Genomic DNA, 20,626 nt, shown 5'->3' on the forward strand with positions numbered 1-20,626 from the left:
AATAATGTTAAAGCAAAGAAAATTACTGTTAGAGACTAAGTCATTGTAATTGTGACTTCAAAAATAACATGATGAACCTCTGTATGAAAAATTCATTTCAACTATAATGAAGGGAGAATAATTTTGATACTAAGACTAAATATTGAGCCTTCTGAACATAGGTTATGTTTATGATGCAATAATCACAATGAGGGTATCAACCTGTAGGAATGAGGACAGTAATTGTGCATTTTCCTAAGCAGGAGGCAATAATTTCTGTGACTAACAAAATAGACTGTGATTCAAGCAATTCAAGTATATTACTCCTAGAATAAATTCTGGAAATTACGATGCCACTTTTCTGGGTTTCTCACTCTGTAGGGATATCTGTTCTTTTGTTAATTTATTAATTGAAGTCTAATCCTGCCTAGCTATAACATGGACTTTGAGAAGTTGTTCTTTGGTTGTGGTATCCAGATCTCCTTAGAATCTTGAAAAAATTGTGAAAAACTTTTTTTTTTTTTTTCCAAAGTCACAACTGAATTTCCTTTTGTAGGTGTCAAACTTTGCCTTTTTCTTTGCTGTCAATTAGGTGTGCATTGTACAGAAGAGAGACACCAAGAAAATGTATGCCATGAAATACATGAATAAACAGAAATGTATTGAGAGAGATGAAGTTCGAAATGTTTTTCGGGAGCTACAGATAATGCAAGGCCTGGAGCATCCCTTCCTAGTCAATCTGTGGTAAGAAACTGAAATTCTTTCAAGGGTCTCTTGTTTGCTCCTTATTGCTGAATCAGTTCAGGCTGTGGAAGGCTGGAAAATGAAAAATATGAAAAAAAATATTGGTGACATCTTTTTTAAGGTATTTTGGTTTTGAAGAGCTTTTTATTTTTCATGAATATTTCAAAAGTGCCCTTTTACACTGGAATATTTAAACATCACATTCACCTTTTCATTTCTAGTGTGGTTTCTCTCCATGTTGTTACAGCAGCACATGGAGATGTGTAGTTCTGTCCAGCTTCATCATTTCTTTTTGACAATACCTGGATTAAATAACTGTTACAAGGTTGTGAAATATCAAAACCAACTATTCAATTAAAAATGTTTTGAGTCAATTCACAGAAAATTTGAAATTCAACTACTATTTTAAAAATGGGTGACATGGAACAACAGAAAAACATCTTTTCAGCACCTGGAATTTCTCTTATCTTCCCTATAATAGCCACTGAAAGCTTCATTCACATATGAGTATGAGAAAATGTTGGTCAAGTAATGAGTAGCTTCAACTACACCACCAACTTAAAATATTTGATGGTTTTTATGTAGTGATAGTTATAATGGGATGCATACTTTTCCTCTCTTATCTAAAAATGACCAATATCATTAAAAAAAAAAAAAAAGTATACATAGGATACATAAATCATGATGATATGTTTTTTTTTTCCAGTTTGTGAATAGCTTGATTGGCTGTAGATGGTCAGAGTGCATACAGACCTTCAGTTTTGTGAGTTTTAGCTGTCATACTGGAGGTCATTGCTTTTTGCTCTTACTTTACTTCACTTTATAGGCGAGCAATTTCTTGTAGACATCTTAGCACTTTTCAAGAGCTAAAAGCCAAATGATTTTCTGGCTTTGGTGAGCATAGTTTTAGTATAGTTGCACGCACTTATACCAGCAGAGAATTTGATCACAAAATTCATTTGAAAGGGACCTAATCATATACATATGTCTCAAGTGCTCTACTCTTGACATGGATGATCATACTTGAGCTAACCTAATGTCTTGTTGGAAGGTTAAAGAAAAATTGCACACATTGTAAGTGTAATACAAAATTTTCCTTGTATATTTCCAAGGTTCCAGCAACATGTACTCTAGGGATCTCATCACCAAAATAGTGGTATCTCTTATCTTAAGAGCCTGTGGAATTTTCTTTCATGCATTTGAATAATGTCTTTTGAACCCATGAAAACTTTTGTTCTTTAACAAAAGAGGGCAAAGATTTCCACTGTGTACCTAAACACTGTGCAGAAACAGAAAAAGATTGATATGACTGACAAGATATTTCAGTAAACATAATGATGCTGAAGAATTAAATATCAAACATTTATTGTGAAACAAAAAATATGCTAGATTACAATTACTGAATTAAAACCAGCTAACAAACTTTCATCCTTCCTATTTTCATGCCAAAGATTAAACATGGAACAGGCAATAGTTTAAAATGTGTTGGATGTGATGATGATTTCTGTTTCAAGTAATTAATTTATTCTTCTCATGCTTCTGAGATATTGTCACAAGATCTCAAGACTCAAATGTTATACTATATGTTTATTTGAGAAAAGTAGAAAATGAAAGATAACTCTAGAATTAGCAAAACATTTCAGGCAAAAAGGACACTATTCAAAATACACCAGTGCATGAACAGTGTTCTACATTCAATGTCTCTAGCAATGCTTATAGCTGACCAGTCTGTCTGGGGTACTTATTTGGGAAAATGACAAGATTTTTCTTCGAAGGGAAGGCACAGAAGAATCCTGCCCACCCTGTCAGATCATGTAATAAGGGACAGGACACCTGCCACATATGGGGCCTGGAATTCATCACCTGCATTAATGCATATGACACATCACCAAGGTTATTTTTCAAGATTATGATATGAGAGAAGATAATATGTAATAGCCTGAAGACTTACATCTGGGTCTAAAAGCACTAGCCACATTCAATGGGTAGTCTTGTGAAGACATGCAGTTGACTTGTACAATCATAAAGCCCTTGTTGCTGTAGCATACACAGTGCTTTGTAGCCTGAAATGTCCATGTAGACAGCCTTTGATTATCCTTATGGCTAAAACATGATCTTGCAAAGGTACATCTAACCTAGTAGGGAAAAGAGCATCTGGGAGCACTTCCAGGGACTGCCTGGTGCAGCTGGACCAACCCTTGGCATGTGCATGTCCCGTATGAGCCAGCCATTTCCCAAAGAAGCTCCTGGGATAGTTCCAGAGTTACAGTGTCCCAGGGATCACCCTGGTGTGGCTGGCACAGCAGTAGGGACTTCTTAGCAGAGGCAGAAGTTCTCTGTCAGCTGGTCTGAAATGCTCCCCAGCATGTTTAGTCTACTATTATAACCAGAGTGGCTAAGCTGTAGCATACCCTGCCCTAGGGATCTCTCTCCATTCTTCCTACCGAAAGTGGATACCATGTGGTCAAACCCCAGATATGTGTGACATTGATGATTGAAGGACTTGGACATGCACAATGAGAGTTGTAGAAAATTAACCAGAAACAATGTTATTAACAAATACATAATATTTTCAGCTGAAGTGTTCACTTCAAACACTAAACATTCAAATTTCCAGCGATTCCAAGCCTTGACTCCAGAGTGAGCTACCAAACCACTTGAGAGCCTATATCACACCAAAGGAAACTCTTGAAACCAGGCCTCCCCAGAATTAATCTTGTCTACCCCAAATAACTTTTTCTTTGTACCAAGACCATAATATGATTCTATAATTAGCCTTGCACAATCATAAATGCATTTAAAATAGCTTCTGATATATTTCTGGAGTGTCTCCTCTTGCAGATGACAGTCACACAATCCCAACCTTCAAACACTCTATCTCAGCTTTTGCCTGAATTTCAAGATATTCTGCACCTTGTCTTCAAATAATGGCTTTTGTTGTTGAACTACCGGGGCAAAACACAAAAATCACAACTAACCCATTAATACCAGTCACACCTGTTTTAACAGTTCTAAGCCATATGAAGCTATTAAATATATTAAACATATTGCATTTATTTAATAATTGAAACAATTTTATTTGTTTATTTACTAGAATGAAAAATGGAACACTGCAAGTACAAATGGAATATTCCTTAAATATACTTCATGCGTTCCCAGCAATAATCTCTTAAAATAACAGCATTTTCATTGATTGTTTGTGAATTAGCAGCCTGTTTAATGTATTTTCACTTGCAGTCTAGATGCAATAATAATTTGCATCCAATACGCTTACATTGTAGCTATAACATGTATTAGATGATTAGCAGGAATCCATGGGATTTCCTCTTGAGTCAATTCCTGGCATACTAATGGAAGGAAACAGTTGAAGCTGCATTTCTTCTATAGCAACTGCAGCTATATTTGTGTCTTGTTTTTCTGAGTCAGATTTTTTTTCTGTTCATTTTGTTCATTGCATTGTAAATGTACAAAGGGATGGTAACAGGAGCTGCTAACTCTATCTTGTCTCACAAACTGGAATATGAGTATAAAAAGAGAAAGTTATGTCATGGTGTATGGGTATGAACAGAGCTGCAGCTCATGTAAAGGTTGCATTCCCTTTTTCTGTGACATTTTGGACTGATTTGTCTTTCTAGACTCTATCACGCTCACTAAGGGCATATGCTTTCATGTCAGTTTTCAGTAATCCAGCATAAGGTATGATTTTTGGTGAATAAAACACAGAAACCCCATCAGTCTACTAAATGTAAGTTGCATCTCCCTAATTAGCTAGGGTATCCAACTTTGATTTCCCACAGATATTCAGACGTAGTTGTTCAGAGAAGGTAAGTACTAACGTGCCACCTAAAGCTCTGTTGCAACCCCTGTTTAAGTAGACAGTCAATGACACTGTTCACCTAACTAAAAAAACACTAGCAGCCCTATAGAAAGTCAGAAATTCAGTTGTAAGCAGGACTCACACCAAGATGAGCAGTGGTGCACAGCTTTTCAAAAATGTTTAAATCATGGTGTATATGTGTTTTACATTAGATTTTCACTGGATAAAGGCCAAAACCAGCCTTAGGAACTGTAGTAAAGTTTGTATAAAATACTTTGTGAGCTTGTAGTTAAACAGTTTTGTAGTCTATGAAAAAAAAAAAACACACAACCAAGTGACCAAACAGGAATCTGGCTGCCCAGGCTGAGCAGAACCTAGGGCTTGTGTCTCCTACTTCTCCTACTTTCCAGGAGTGATGGTAGTGCCAACAGCATTTTTCTGATATAAATGTATCTTATTTGCCCCCTTGCCATCTTTTATCTGGAAGGGATGATGGAAAAAATAAGGAATTTATTATCAAAATACTTGCAATTTTAACAAAATATTTTCTATAAGAACTTCAGTATCATCAGATTTGGTGTTTGTTTTTTTTTTTTTAAAGATTCTTATAAAATTAAAAAGAATAAAATATATAATACATAAGAAATTTTATAAAATCATATGTCTTATTTCATTCAAAATGTCAAATCCCCAAATTCATACTGAAAAACATAGTTGGAGGAAATTCCACTGTTGGCAATTTTTCTTGAGTTTGTAGGACTTTCTTACCAGAATTGCTGATTTTCAAATGTTAATCATCCAACCTTTCAAGATATAGAATAAAATGAATATAGCATTAAATCTCAAAACAGTTCCTTGAACCAAAGGGAATACTAACCAATCACATTGATCTTTCTTTGAGGAATTGCATCATGAGAGAGAAAGGTTCGCAACTCAGGAAACAAATATGAAGACAAGAAAGCCCTGTAGTTATATATTTATAACTGCACAAAGAGGTAATGAGACATAGAATCAGTTAAATCCTTCTGTGAAGAAAGAGAAGAGGAAAGAATGTAAAGCTTCTGTAGTGGGTAATCTGTTAATATCCACCTGTAATCCCAGTATATACCAGAATACAGAACAGCTAATATAAAACAAGGGTAGCATCTTGACTCCAAAAGTTCTCTATTAAAAAGCTTTTTGAGGCTCATGAATCTTCTCTGAGCTTTATTAAATTTAACTTCACAGTCTGAACTCATAAATCATATTATTTGAAGTATGAACTGTCTTTTATAACATCTGACACAGAAAAGAATCATTCTTCTGTAAATGTCCATAATAGCTTGGAGGATAACTGTTTTTCAGGAAGGGCTTGGGATAGATTTATAACCTTCATTTTAGAAATGAAATTGAATAAATGCTTAAAGATACGTGAGCCTTGTAGCCAGTTTTATCATTGTTAGAGGCATTTCTGGTAATAGAAATTTCTTCTTAAAATGAAAAGCAGTCCTGTATTTTTATCAGACCCTTTGTATGTTATGTGTATTTTGCATAGATGAATGAGCTGTAGAAATGTCAGCTCATAACACAGTCCCACCTGGGACTACAACATGCTCCTCCAGGATCTAGCATTTTATCCTGTGTTTATCCTTCCCCAAATATCTGAACGTCCCTTGAGCAAGATAAGCAGCATTTCTGAAACCACCCATATTTTAAATATCTTTCTTACACCATGCATTAGGACTGAGCCAAGATCCAAGTTACTCCTTATCTACCAATGTGGTTGTCACTTGTCATTATGTTCAAACATGAGTAGATACACTGGCTACTTTGAAAATAATACAGTTTAGTACAAAAGACAGAAGTTTTTGACCAAAAAAAAAAAAAAAAAGCTATCAAAATGCTTTTTTTCTGATGATTTTGATCAGAAAAATATGTTTTGTAGACCATTCCTCAAAACTTCTGGAAAATAAGTGATCTTATTTTTAATAGCTTAGCTTAAAGCTGTTATGTCATTTTTTTAATTGTTAGAACATATTCAAAGGCAGCAGAGGGAGACAAATGAGGATTTACTTTTGTCAGCTTACAGGTCATTTCCTAGTATAGCCAGAACAATATGCTTGATATATTTAACAACCCATAAAGAAGTGTTAGCTGCATTCACAGAGTGGCTCTATATTTTGAAGTATTTTTCTTTCTACTAATCAGTTTCTGGAAAATGCATGTATTCTGTAAGATAGACCTACAAGAGTACATTACTCCTACCAGCTACAGTAAGACTAAGTTTCAAATACAGTGAAAACTGGAAGAAGTAAAGAACACATGTCATAGCAGAAATGTTCGTGGATGTCTGAATTTACATAATACTCCAGTCGGTCTTAAAAAAAAAAAAAGAAGAAGAAAAAAAAAAGGAGGGAAAAGAAGGATGGAAAAAAGAGCTGGAGAGAAGAAATTATCTATTGTCTCAAGAGCTGGATGGATAATGTACAGACACATACAAATATCACTTCGCTGTGAAAGCGTCATCTCTAGATTAGACAGGAAGAAACAGCATTTTGGACTGCCCCATAAAACAGCTCTTCTCCTCAGACTGGAATCAGAAATGTGCATGAACCTAAAAACTCAGTGAAGCAAGCACACCTGGTCAAACATCCTGCTGCTGGCTGGAGCTGTAAATAACTCATCCAGGTGCACCAGTTACCTATCAGAGACCTGGAGCACCAACTGTAGGTGGTTCAGTTCAGTTCCAGCTGAGTTTCCTTAGTGGCTGTACTGTTGTGGATGTGAAACTTGCCCTGACCTAGCAGATCTAATCTAGAGAGAAAATATTTTATAAGACATGGAAAAATTCTTTTCTGAGATCTAATATGACCAGCTTTCTGAGCTTCACGAGTCTCCATACCAAAGGCTGAGTAAAAGCCATGATCTAACAGAAAAATGATTTAATATTTTTGGAAGGGAGTGAGGGCTTGTGGTGGTTCCTGTTAGGGCATAGCTCTGTGCTGGGATTGCAACTAGCCTGACAGCCTCTGCAAAGTATAGTGTGCTGCTGAAAATGAAAGTCAGTCCATAATGATGTCTATCTTTCTAAAGTATGTGGTGGATCCCCAAAAAGTCATGAAACCACAGATCCTGACAAGCAATCAGTCTTTCTGGAGAGTAATGAAGGTGTCCAATGCTCTTAGCTTTCTTTTGGTTATACTCAGTTCCTCTAAGCTTACTCCATGTTGCTAATTTTTTTTGAACGTACTCCTGCAGATGAGAGCTGGGGCATGAGCCTTCCCAGGAAAACCCCAGGTGCAGCCAGAGACTGCTCCCAATAGGCAGCTTGCATGCCATCAGCCTGTTTTGGAAGCTGACTGTTTAATAATACAGGCACAAGCTTTTCTGTGCCATTTGGTCACAGTGCTGGAGAACAGTCACGGACATGTTATACAGCATGTGTTTCTTACTTCTTTTGTGAATCTAGCAGAGGTCATGAACCCCAGGTCACATAATTCTAGGTCATTCTAGATATCTAATGGGCTCCAAGATTCCATTCTAGGCAAGAAGATCCTGCAAATCAATGGAGAAAGGTATATTTAGAATACGTCTTGCAATGACATTAGATGGGTGAAATCCTTTCATTGTAGAGGGAGCCAAGGGTGAGTACTTTCCTCAAAAAGCTAGATCAGTTCACCACTGAATAAATATAAATCTGGAATAGGTAAAGATATAGAAATCTTAGATGTAAGACTGAAAAAAATAGTAATAAATCTGTTCTCCAGAGCCTGCTAAAAGATAACAATGGAGGAAAAAGGGCTGTGAAAGGTGACAAGGCAGCAGGAAGGGTAGTCTAATTGGAAGAAGAGAATACAGGAAAGATTTGTCTTCAGTTGTAAATATTCAGGATATTATTTCTGGCTGTGAAAAGTATATTGGACTCAGCACTGCCAATAGGTAACCTTTGAATTCTTGTGCTAAATGAGAGCATTAGCTGCATGACCCAACAATTCTTTATTTTGTGCTGATTTTAGTACCCTAAGATACTATCTGCCAGTATTGGAATGCTGTCTTGAGTCTACCTATATTGAATTTTGTTCTACTGACTAATTGCTTCCTGTGAGAAATTGCTGTCACCTTGAAATATATATCTTTGGAATTATTTTAATTCTTTCCTCCTAAAAGCATGTTGGAATTGGCCTTTGGCATGGTTTAAGTTTTGATCTTTTTTGCATTAAAAATACTGCAATAGGTATTTCACATCTTTTATGTCTTGTTGCATTCTGGGACTATTCTTAAGAGCTTGTTTTCTGCATCAATCTTACTGAGACAAAGACCTTATTTACTGACCCATAATAAATTTTCTCATGCAAAACTTTCACTGCAAGAGGAATTTTATTATAAACACTGGTAAATTTCAAGCTGCTGAGAAAAATAGTCCCTTTAAGTGTTCAGTTTTGGTCAAGTTCCTCTTATGAATTCAGGATTATTGCCCCAATCTGACTTCACAGGGAGATAGTTATTCCATATCCATATGCAGACCCTCATGAATATGTGGTTAGCCTTGCCTCTGCGCTGGGTCTGTGGTGCACAGTCACGATAATCATTCTCTTGATTCTGAAGCAGTGCTGGGGAGTGGGTATTCTCAGGAGACCTTGCTGGAGAGCAGGATTGCAGTGCTCTCAGCCTAATGAGGTGGGAAAGACAGCCCTGAAGACATAGACATTGCTTCAGACTCCTCAATTGCCAATTTAGGAAAACAGTGCTTTTTTTTTTTCTTTTTTTTTTTCTCTCTCTTTGCTTTGCTTTAAAGGTTATGAATGCCAAACATGATATCTAGAGTGTGTAATTAAACTGATAACCAAGGTCCTATAGGTAAAGCAGTTCTCATAATCAGTGCCAGAGTAATGAGTTCATCATGCACAACTACTATTTTCAGGCAGGCACAAGTGATTCTTACCTATGCTATGGAAACAAGGACTGCAATTAGCCTGTAGTAAAAGCTCTGCTAGAGGCAGACTATACAAGATGCAGCTCAGCGCTGCGTTAACAAAGCCTTGCAATTGTGGAATAGCTGTCAGATTGTAATACTGTCTTGCATGTACTTGTAAAATAGTTCATAAATATACATCCAGAGAGTGAATGCAAAGTAGGTGATCATTAGAGAATGAAAATAAGTGCCTAATAGTTGCACTGCAAAATACTGATACTGAACAGATCCTGCAGATCTACACATAATCTCCAAGAATAATTTTAACATTTTTGGACTATAAGTGGTGTAATATGGCTTTGAAATTACTCCTAGTAGTTTATCCTAAAATATATTTTAGGTTTTAGAACACTTTTAGTTCAAAGCAGAGATAAAACATATAGCTAAGTTCCTCTTTATGAATAACAGGTTGATAAGTCAGGGCCTCGATATTATAAATAAACAAACAAACAACCTCATGGAACTAGCAAGCAATATGAAAACAGTGATAATTATAGTAATAGTATAGTAATTATAAGTCCTATGAGGAGCGGCTGAGGGAACTGGAGTTGTCTAGTCTAGAGAAGAGGAGGCTCATGGGAGACCTTATTGGTCTCTACAGCTACCTGAAAGGAAGGTGTGGGGAGCTGCGGGTCAGCCTCTTCTTACAGGTAAACTAGTGACAGGACTAGAGGGAATGGCCTCAAGTTGCAATAGGAGAGGTTCAGGTTTGAAATTAGGAGACATTTCTTTTCAGAAAGAGCAGTCAGGCATTCCAATGCCTGGATAAAGGTTGCCCAGGAAGGTGGTAGAGTCACTGTCCCTGGGGGTGTTCAAGGAAAGGTTGGATGTGATGCTTAGGAAAATGGCTTAGTGGGTGACATTAGTAGTAGGGGGATGGCTGGACCAGATGATCTTGAAGGTCTCTTCCAACCTTTTCTATGATTCTATGATTCTATGATTCTATAATTATGTTCTTTGGGTAATAAGTTCAGATCTTTTCTTTTTACATCTGCTAGAATGCCAAGACTATTTTTCATATTACTAAATATTAAAAGTTGAGAACCTTTTTGAACAAATTTGCAAAGGACAGAACAGAAGCTGAAAGTCTATCTGTATACATATGAGATAAATAAATAAATAAATAAATAAATCAGTCATGAGTGCAAGACAATTTACACTTTGCATTAAAAAACAAACAAACAAACAAACAAAAAGTATCAGAGTGGTTTTAAAATAGTAGATAGTGGAATTGAAGCAAAGAGGAAAGTTCCAGATGCATTGTTGTTTTAATATTGCCTGCCTGTTTAAGAGATTCTTTGCCTTAGTTCATTAAAATTTATCAAAGCTTATTTTAAGATCAGACTCCAGACTTTTACAACATAAGAATGCATTTAATTCAATTTTATTGAACTATAATGGTATTTATTGTACTTGCAGAGTGCAGAGAGGAACTCATACTAAGACTTCAGAAAAATGATTAATGGTATCCTGTTTCTAAATTAATGACAGTTTTGCAGTGTAAAGTTCTCCTTAGAGAGACTAACTCTCATGTTTCATCAGTATATGCCACATAAAGGAGGATTTAGGGTTCCTTTTTTCTTGATGATGTACTTTTTACAGGTTGTGTCCTGACCATGGAAATGTCATGGCCTCTGAAGAAGATGGATATTTAAATTCCTCTGTGAAACAGTTATGGACAGGATGAACATGACTTCTGCCTGTGACATTCTCTCTAACTATCTAAACTAGAATTTATTCAGGACATAGGGAGTAATCTCTTTCTTGCCAAAACCCAGGGTGCTGGGACTGAGTCTTGATGCCCAACTGATAAGCGAAACAGAACTAATAGAAATAACTCTTCTTCTTGACTATAACTTTCATTGCCTCAACAACAGATGGCCTGGGAGAAGGTTGAGAGAAGACAAGAAAGCAAACAGAAGTGATAATGAGCCTGGGGAGGGATGTAAACTGTGGAATGAAAAGAGAAGGCATTTTTCCCGTTCAGTCTTCACAAAAAATGAAGCCTAATCACAAAATGTAGGCAGTATGGGTGTAAAAATCAGATTTTTCAATATCTGAGCTTGAAGACCAACATTTACTTTAAAAACATTTGAAAATAAATTAATAAATAAATCTTGTAAAGTTTTGGTGGCAAATAATTTTAATGAGATTTAAATTAATGTCACTGAAAAAAACTATCTGAAAACACTTGGTGTCCGAAAATAATCCATGGGACATGAAATTCAGTAGTTTTCATAACTTAGTCATTGAAATCTCATAAAGTATTTGTCAGACTGAACACTACTCAGCCACTTCAGTCTTTTCTAGCGTTTTTTTTTTCTTAATTCACTGCTATCTTTTTTGATATCAAATTCTCCAATATATGTAGATACTATTAGGAGTTTCTTCTGAGTATATGAAGAATACCTTCTGGCTATATTTAATAACCCAATTCCTAGTTTTTAAACAAGATAAGTATCTGCTACTTTATGCTGGAAAACCTCTCAGATTCTGAGTGGGTGTGCCCATGTTTTTAAACATTCCTGTATTCTTAAAAGTATAATAGCATCCATCTCAATTTTAAAGAGAAAATAAACAAAATCCTGTGTCAAGAAATAAATTTGCTATTGCTGAATTTAAATTGGAGAATATGCATTTTCCATCATCCTAGAAAGCAGCAGAGTAGGTTAGGTTTTGTATTTCAGATCTCTCAAAAGAGGAAGAGAGAACAATTACAGACCTCTGGACATACTGTTTTTCCTGTGGGAGCTGAAAGCTCTACAGTCAGTTTTAAAAAATGACCAAAATACTTTTGCATACCTTGAACTAGAACTCTTAAAATGCTCCCTTGAGAAAAATCTCTATTTGCAGACAATACTCTGAAATTGAAATGAAAATGAAAATGTTCTGTCATACAGAAAATTTGAAAATGATAATCAAATAATTTGATAAAAAATGGAACAGCATATTCTAAGCTATATGCATTTAAAAGGAATTTTAGGAATTAAGATTCATAGGACACTGGAAAAATATAGAAGTATCACTTAAGATATTAACATCTAAGAAGGACAAAATATGTTATGCTGGTCTCAACTGTTGTTGGCTTATTGTTTATCACGTAGCAAATAGTCTTGCCTATAGTTTTGTTAGTGCAGTACTTAGAGAAGTGTAAGCATTGTTTTTTTATAGTCAGTACAACTAATTCTGTATGAATGATGAGTAATACAGTTTTCACCTCTTGAAACAGCTTTACTGGATAATCTGGGTTTGTCTGTGAACACCTGCATATTTTTACTAGATCTGGGAGGCAACATCAACATCATCTTCTTCCCTTTGTGTTCAGTACAGTTTAGTTTGCCTGCATTTAAGCCTGTCATTAGTGAAGTATGGGCTTAGATAAGTTACTTGCAGTTCTGTTATCACTATTCTGAAAGCCTGGTGTCATCTGATGTTTAAAAAGGTATTTATAAAAAAAAAAAAAAAAAAAAAAAAAAAAGGGAAAAAGTCTGATTCTGATCAATATTTGGAACCACAAAATCATGGGGCAATACTAATGAAGCATGGTGTTGTTTGCTAACATTTTTTTAACAGGAAAGAAGACTTTTTACTTTACAGAAAAAGCAGGTTAAGCTGTGAGGGTATAAAAATGTAGAAAGATGAATTAAGTGTTTGTTTGTTTGTTTGTTTGTTTTAAGAAACTGAGACATTGAAAATGATATTGTGAGCATCTAGAACCACAGAAAGCAGTGTCTTTGGCAGTAGCTCTGATGTGGTGTCCTCATGTACATGTGTTATTGAGAAATGAACAACTTTTCCTCCATATCCCAGATAGAAGTCTCTAACATACTGCATATGGACAGGGACAGCCTGGGACAGCTGAACAGCACAATATGATTCACTCAGGAAGAGGGGGAAAATACTACATTTATGACTCTTTGATCCAGTTCAGTGCTGAGAAAGAAATAAAACTTTTCTGTCGGCACTGCTCTGTTATCTGTTTAAGTGAACTTGTATTTCATTTTCATCTGAGCACCTAAACAACTCCAAACTGCATCTCTGCTCCTGATCAATCAAGTCAGGCCTTATCTTGCTCAGCTAGGTATAGTAATCACTTGTGATGTACAGAGAAATTTTTGCTTGACTGTAGTCTTCTGGATTTCCTCTCTTGTTCCTCAGTCCCATGATTCTCTGGAGCTGTCTGGCTGGGGGCGTGTTTCATTTTATGAACATTGGCAATGTCTGGTGAACTCTTTAAACTTTATTTATTTCCTGAAATTCATCTGAATAACCTGAGTATTTATTATTATTATTATTATTACTATTTATTCATTTTATTTCTATTTTTATGTAAATAATTCAAAAGTATGTTAAAATATTTTGAATACTGTTCTGACATGCCAAGTTTGGGATGCCCCATCAACAAATACCGAGTTGCCTGTGGTTCCATTTTTTGCTGTTTGGTACACCTGATGCCCAATACACTTTAACTGCATAACTAGTGGCAATGGCTAATACATTTAGATGAAATAACATCTTTAATTAGTGCTATCACAATCTTTGACAAGTATAGCCTGCTTGAATGACATCCTACATTCATTATTCTGTAACTGTTCATTAGAACAGTTTCATTTCACAGTCCAGAAAGTCACTTTTGTTTGCTTTTATCTCGCTTACTCAGGAGACGACTGCAGGCTTAGCACGTCGCTAAGGCTCTTTTGCTCTCCTGAGGTGTCTATACTCTTTTCCAATGACAAGAGACAACTGAGGCCCTTCAGATCAGTCTCTGCTCAAGCAGGGAGTCCTGTCTGTATAACACCTTCTGCGTACTGGCAGGCACGACCTGTTTTTATGTATGAGGCACAAGCAACTAAGGGCACTGTCAGTGACTTCAGAATAATGAAGTTGTCAAGTGCAATCATATTGGGAGAAGCAGAACTGCGCACAGAAAAGGACAGGAGTCATGGCCAAGACTTCCCAGCCAGGCTGATGATCCAGGGCAGTGGGCAGCAGGGTCCGATTACTGCCGCTGTCAGCCCTTACAGTGCTGTGTTAGCAGAAACAGGTCCACTCTCTGCTCAAACATTTTTTTTCCTGCCTCCTCCCTATCTCCCCTCCATTTCATCAGTTGTGTGTAAATTGATTCAGATGCTTTGTTCTGGTTTATTCATTCATACTCCAAAAGTGGAGAAAGCATAGTTATAGTGAAATTAAATGACAGTGTCTCTTTCACTGAGACGTGGTGTTTTTTGTTAGGTGATCAGTGGTAAAGGCAAAGTCTTATAACCATCTATTAATTAATTTGGGGAAAACAAACAAACAACAACAACAAAAAAAACACGCCACATTTCTTTTAATCTCCTGTCTTCCTTACTTAGAGAACTTGAACAAAAAAAAAAAAAAAGTTGTGCTATCCTCTACCCTATTCCATGTTCTCAATGAATAATGAATTTTCACCTGAAGCTGAAGCAGGAACATAAAAGCATCACCTGTTTTTGTCACACCTGCAGAACATTCTTCTAAGGACCAGTCTAGAAAAGTAAGATGTGATGGTTCCTACATTTTCAAACATCAAACATTTGGAGAAAAATCATGTCTGTAAATAATATATATAGATATCATTGCAGATGAATGAGAGAAGGTGGATGGCAAAATGTTTAACAAGGAGAAATCCTTCTTTTCCAACTATTTCTTTAACATCCTCTTGTTACCACCTTGATGCTTCCTCCCTCTACCAGTGTCTATACCCTTATGTCTCCTCACAAGGCAACCTTACAGGCTGTTGTTTCTAACCAGGCCAGTTTTTGCTCTTATGGAGCAACTGCCAGGCTTCAGAAAGTAAATGAAAGGTCAGCTCAAATTGACCTTTTGCCCTTTAATACTACACACCCTCCAAAATATGTGAGGTAGAGAGGGAGGTGGAGTCTCTTCCATCCATCCTGTGCTTGTGCCATCTCATTTCTCTTTATATATTTTTATATTTTATACACATACTTTTATTTATTCCTTTATTTATTGGAGAAGCAATGCTTGGACTATGCATTTGAAAAGCATGTCATGGGTGCTGCCATAATGTTCCGAATAACTGCACAGTACTTCTGCTGTACAGGAGATGCATGGGACATTAATTAATTAGGTTCTATTGTTTCTTTGTCTTTAATTTTATGTGGGTTTCCATGACAGCAAAGAGAGACAAATCAATCAAAGCCAGTAGTTAAAACTGACAATTCACATTCTAGTCACTAGCCTTAAAAATGTGACATACATTTAAATAATTAGATTGAGTGTTTGGTCACATGTTATACTGCTGTCTCTTCATTTACAGCAGCCTTCTATAAAAGTGTAAACTATTATGGGCTGTTGATCTGCAACTCCAGTTCTTTGCTATTTACAGAGTAGTATGTTTAAATCTAAGAAGGATTTTTATCCTAACTGATGCAGTAATAACAGTAGTGAAACAGAGCGTGGCTGTCATGCTGTATGTCAACTACATGTTTATAAGAAAGTTGTATATAAGAGGTCTTTGAAAGTTGTTTTAACAATAAATTTAATGGAAAATAGCTTGTTGATTAAAATTATTTATTTTTTGAAATATCTTTCTTCTACTGGAAAACTTCAGAATATTTGGAAACATCTTGATTCTCTAATGCTGACCCCAGTTCTGCTGCAAATTGAAGTCATACATTTGCTCACTGCTTCAGTCAGGAGGCAAAGACAAGAAGAGCTCAGGTACCTGCAACAGTCTCATTTGCATACATATTTTAGAGAAAGCTTGTTTCTTACCATAAGAAGTGTTTAGAGAAACGCCTCTTTAAACATAAGTCATATTACTACTCTTAATCATTAGTGTTACCCTGTAGCATTTAAGATAGCTGTAGGCTTCCCCATGGGGGGAGATATGAAGTCAATGTACATTTTCACAAATGCCGGCAGAGAAGAAACTTGGGGCAAGTAAAGGTCTGAATACTCTCTGCACACTTACTGTCAAATTGATCTGATTAAGGTCTTCAAAATATGGCAGCCATCTCCAAAATGGTCAGCTGACTTTGTATGAACAGTGTATTCCACTTTAAAATGCTATTTCTGTTTTGTGAGATGGAGAGCACTGACATATTTTGTCGAAACACACACATGCAGAATATCTCTTCCTATTTTCAGCTGCCTTTCTAGAGCATCAGTGTCGGTGAATACTTCTCCTAAAATAGCTCCAAAAATAATTAAACATGAGGTGTTGCATCTGTGTCTCTGGCACAAGCCAGAGAAGTTGCTGTGCTTGTGGTTCCCCCTCCCCACAAGAAAAATTCAAAGCAGAAGAAGCTTCAAAGTATGATGAAACTCAGGCTCAGACACCTGTGGGGCAGTTGCCATAGTTTATGACAAAACAAATAAAAGTGCCTAATTCAACTAATGAGCATATTCAGTTGAAAAATACGTAGCAGCATCTGGAGAGGATGATCTGAAGTCTCTGCCTCGATAAGCCCCCATTCTTGGTGGTAGGCAAAAGTTGGTCAGCTACAAAAACTGTGTGTGTGTGTCCCCTGCTCCACACACACACTATCACTCTGAGCCCTTCTAGAGGTGGTCTTATGGAAGTCTAAGAATGCTCAAACAATTGACTGCAGGATATCTGGTTACAAGCAAGCCCTGGTACGTACCCACCCTGCTCCACCTAACTAGTAATGTGCTATCCGTAAGAAATGATATTTCATACCTTATATAATCATATGACAAATGGTAGAAAACTTTGCAGGACTTCAATACCAAAACCACTAAACAGCACAAAGATGTATACTCTGAAGGGGGCTAGAGTGCTGGGAAAAGGACTTGCTTGTTTTGTTTGGGGTTTTTAAGGAAAACAAACACTGAAAACAACTGCAGTGAGAAAGAAGACAAGGTCACATCCAGATTTTTGAGACAAACAGTCTCACATTAAGGTTTAATCAAGTATTGGGATGCATCTTATAGACTTCTATTGAGTAGGTAACTTGGGACTTCAGTAAGTGCTTGCTGTTACTACTTGCCTCTAAGGAGAAATACCAGGCAAAAATTGATTTTTTTAAATTCTGCCTTTGACAATTAAAAGGTCCACTTTGTACAAGGAGTTTGCCAAATCAAACCTGTTGATTCTGTTAACATTTTAGGAAAGCAAAGCATTGCCTGCTGAGAAAAATAAGTCTGAAAAATAAGCAAAGCCTGAGGATGGAAGTATGAGGTAGCTATGTGAAAAAGGAACCTCTGAAAGTGGACTTGATGTGTAAAGATGTGATGGAGAGTGAAAAGAATTACAAATGAAAGCCCAAACTGAACCTCCTAATACAGGATGCATTGGAGAATTAGGTCATTACAAAAATGGATGGGTTGAATAGGCGTCTGATTACAGTGGTGACAGCCTTCATTCAAAGAGAAGGAATTACAGGAGAGTGTTAGAGACTGGTTCATTATTTGTGGGGATACTCAAAACCCTCCCCTTTGGCTCAGTTTATCTTAGAGTAATACTGCCTTCCCTTCTATGTACTGCTGACATAATCTGAGTATAAGACAAAGTTGAAAGCATCTGAAGAAGCAGAAATAATGACAGTGACAATAGTAATGGGGCTTTTGGAAATGAATAAGTCTTGGAGATGAAGGATGGATTAACTTTTTGTCTGTAAAGGGTTATTGAAAGAGTATGTGCAATCCTCTCCTACTGATCCTGGAGACTGATCTGACAGGAAATATGCATAGAAGCTCTAAGGGATGTGGTACTGTGGTTTATCTATGAAACTACCACAGAAAACACAAGCCTGTTTAGTCCAATCACTAACCTTCCACCTCTGCCACCACCCCTGCCCCCACTCCCCACCTCCCTCACCCAAAAAAAAAAGAAAAAAAAAGAAAGAAAAGAAAGCATGAAGTGGGCCAGAAGAGAACTAAATACAGTTCTAGTGATTTTCAAGTCAGACGCAGGACAGTAGAGGAGTGCAGGGGCCAGGGAGATGGGGGTGCCTTGTATTTAAGCCCATTGGTAGTTCCTGGGCAAAAGAGTAGATATTCTTTAGCGCTGGGAGGCTTATTCAAGATAATTTTTCAGTATCTCGGGGTCTGTTTTTAGGCTGAATTTAGTCAAGATTGACATTTATACAAATTAATCCAGGAGCAGTTTACTGCAAACTGTTGTGACACACAGGCATATTTAAGCTGTAACTGGTTCTATGAATAGTAACTATGCTACACAAGGAAAGAAGTATGTCCAAAAAGCTGGGAAGCAGGAGGTCTTAAGTACTTGGCAGAAGAACTCTTTGACCCTGAAATTGCCAAAGGAAATTTTTTATTATTCTTTTTTATTAATTTAAAAATGGGAACAATCAAAATTCTAGTAAGTGGTAACTTCCCCTGCAATAATGTTCTTCTGGCATGTAACATAAAGCAATGTAAAGATATCTTAAAGAAAAAAAAAAAAGTCTCAATTCCCTTCTTTGCCAAAAGGAAAGGGAAAAATTCAACAGTGCAAAATACCATGTGAAAAGTACCCAATGCCTGTAACTTCAATAGCTCCTAACCCTCACAAAGGCTTCTGTAATCCCCCCAGCCCCCTCAGGGGCAAGAGAACTAGAAGAGCTCTTCTGGAGGGAGGAAGATGCTTCTTGACTTTGGTGGGGGAGAAAAAGCAGCATGATGGGATAAACAGGGTATAGCTGAAGTCTAACTGGTGCAGAAAAAAAGGGGATTCTGTGCCAAAAAAAAATGGGGTACAGTCTGAAAAAGTCTTTTATTTTTAAGGGTTTGTTGTGCATGTTTTGCCTTTGTTTTTCATAGTATCCTGACCTGTATTTCCCACATGAGATCTACCTATCAAAGCACCTCACTAACTCACAGGAAAAAAACACATTAGACAACTAAGCTTAGGTCTATAGTTCATCTGGGGCCCAATAAAGGAAAGATACTTACTTTAGACATGTTTGCTTGTTTTTTAAGATATTGTTGCAAAAGATATATTAAAGTTGCCTTCTACTCTTCTTAATTTTTAGGCTAATAAATGCATTACCTTCTCTACTGAAAAGCAAAGCTTTCTATCCAGACTGGCAATGTAAATGTCCTTTCCTACTAATGCAATCATAAACTTTCCTTCATGACCTTGAGAAAACTTAGCTAGGTAGAGTTATTTCCTATGATTTGAGTTTGATGTTGTCCTCTCATCTAAGTTGCAGCAGATTGTTTTGCATGATGAACTGGTTTTTTGAACTGAGAATTCAAATGAAGCTAACATCTCTTCTGTAGGAGACTGTGAAGGAGACCAAAGATTCAAGGCTTTTGTTTTTTTCTCTTTAGTTAGTCTTCCAAAACCCACAGGCTTATTAGTTCAGGTCAGTTTTGATTGAGAATGAACTGGGACATCTTGGTCTTTATTACAGAAACATAAAATGATGATGAATGATGGGTGAAGAGGTAGATGAATTTATCCATAGAACAGCAGTAAGTGACAGTTCTGTTTGGAGAAACAGGAAAAACTTTTACAACCAGCAGTCAATAGATAACAGGTAACTAAAATTTCTGACTACATTTTATTATGTTCTCTAAGGCTGTGTTTATACTAGCAAGAAGAACACGACTTGCCCTTTTGGAATGGATTTGTAGAATTAAGCAATTGTTGCTGAGGGTTTAAGAACCCCGTTATATTAATTTAAAGGTGCTTTACTTCAACCTAAATCTAGGGCCTGTGGGCTGTGTGTCTCATGATGTGTACCAGCTGCATCTCTAAAGTGCATCTTCCTGTTCATTCCAAATGAATGGGCTTCTAGACTGCTCAGTAAAGTGTATCAGACCACAGTAGCTGGGGCTGTGGGGCTAATCACTTCAGAATTATGCCCCTCATCTAAAGCTGTAATTTAGACACACTTTGTGGTATCTCTCAACTGTCTCAATGTAATTCTCAATATAGTATGGAGCTCTAGGCTTATGTCACTTAGAAGACATTTAAAAGCACACCTGTAATGCCTTACTTAGACACTGAAATCAAGAGCCTATCAAAAAAAAAAAAAAAAAAAAAGGAAACAGCAAAGCTCTCCTAGAGGACACCGATGTCCAAAGGAGCACCAATATGGTGCAAAAAAAGTTGAGACAAGCTTGCCTGCTGAAAGGTATAGCAGCAGGGTCCACAACTGATGGCACAAAGTTAG

The 20,626-nt window shown here is 36.7% G+C and overlaps 1 protein-coding gene across 9 annotated transcripts in view; it reads left to right on the forward strand.

Annotated features, from left to right (window-relative positions):
• The window catches only part of STK32B (serine/threonine kinase 32B), a 192,795-nt gene that overhangs the window by 37,287 nt on the left and 134,882 nt on the right, over positions 1-20,626 (forward strand). For all 9 annotated transcript variants that reach the window (XM_040556327.1, XM_040556333.1, XM_040556332.1 and 6 more), the window contains exon 3: positions 572-723. In XM_040556327.1, the coding sequence (XP_040412261.1) occupies positions 572-723 (152 nt within the window). The remainder of the gene's footprint in view (positions 1-571; positions 724-20,626) is intronic.

This window comes from Cygnus olor, chromosome 4 (genome assembly GCF_009769625.2).
Source record: "Cygnus olor isolate bCygOlo1 chromosome 4, bCygOlo1.pri.v2, whole genome shotgun sequence".
Classification (NCBI taxonomy): Eukaryota; Metazoa; Chordata; class Aves; order Anseriformes; family Anatidae; genus Cygnus; species Cygnus olor.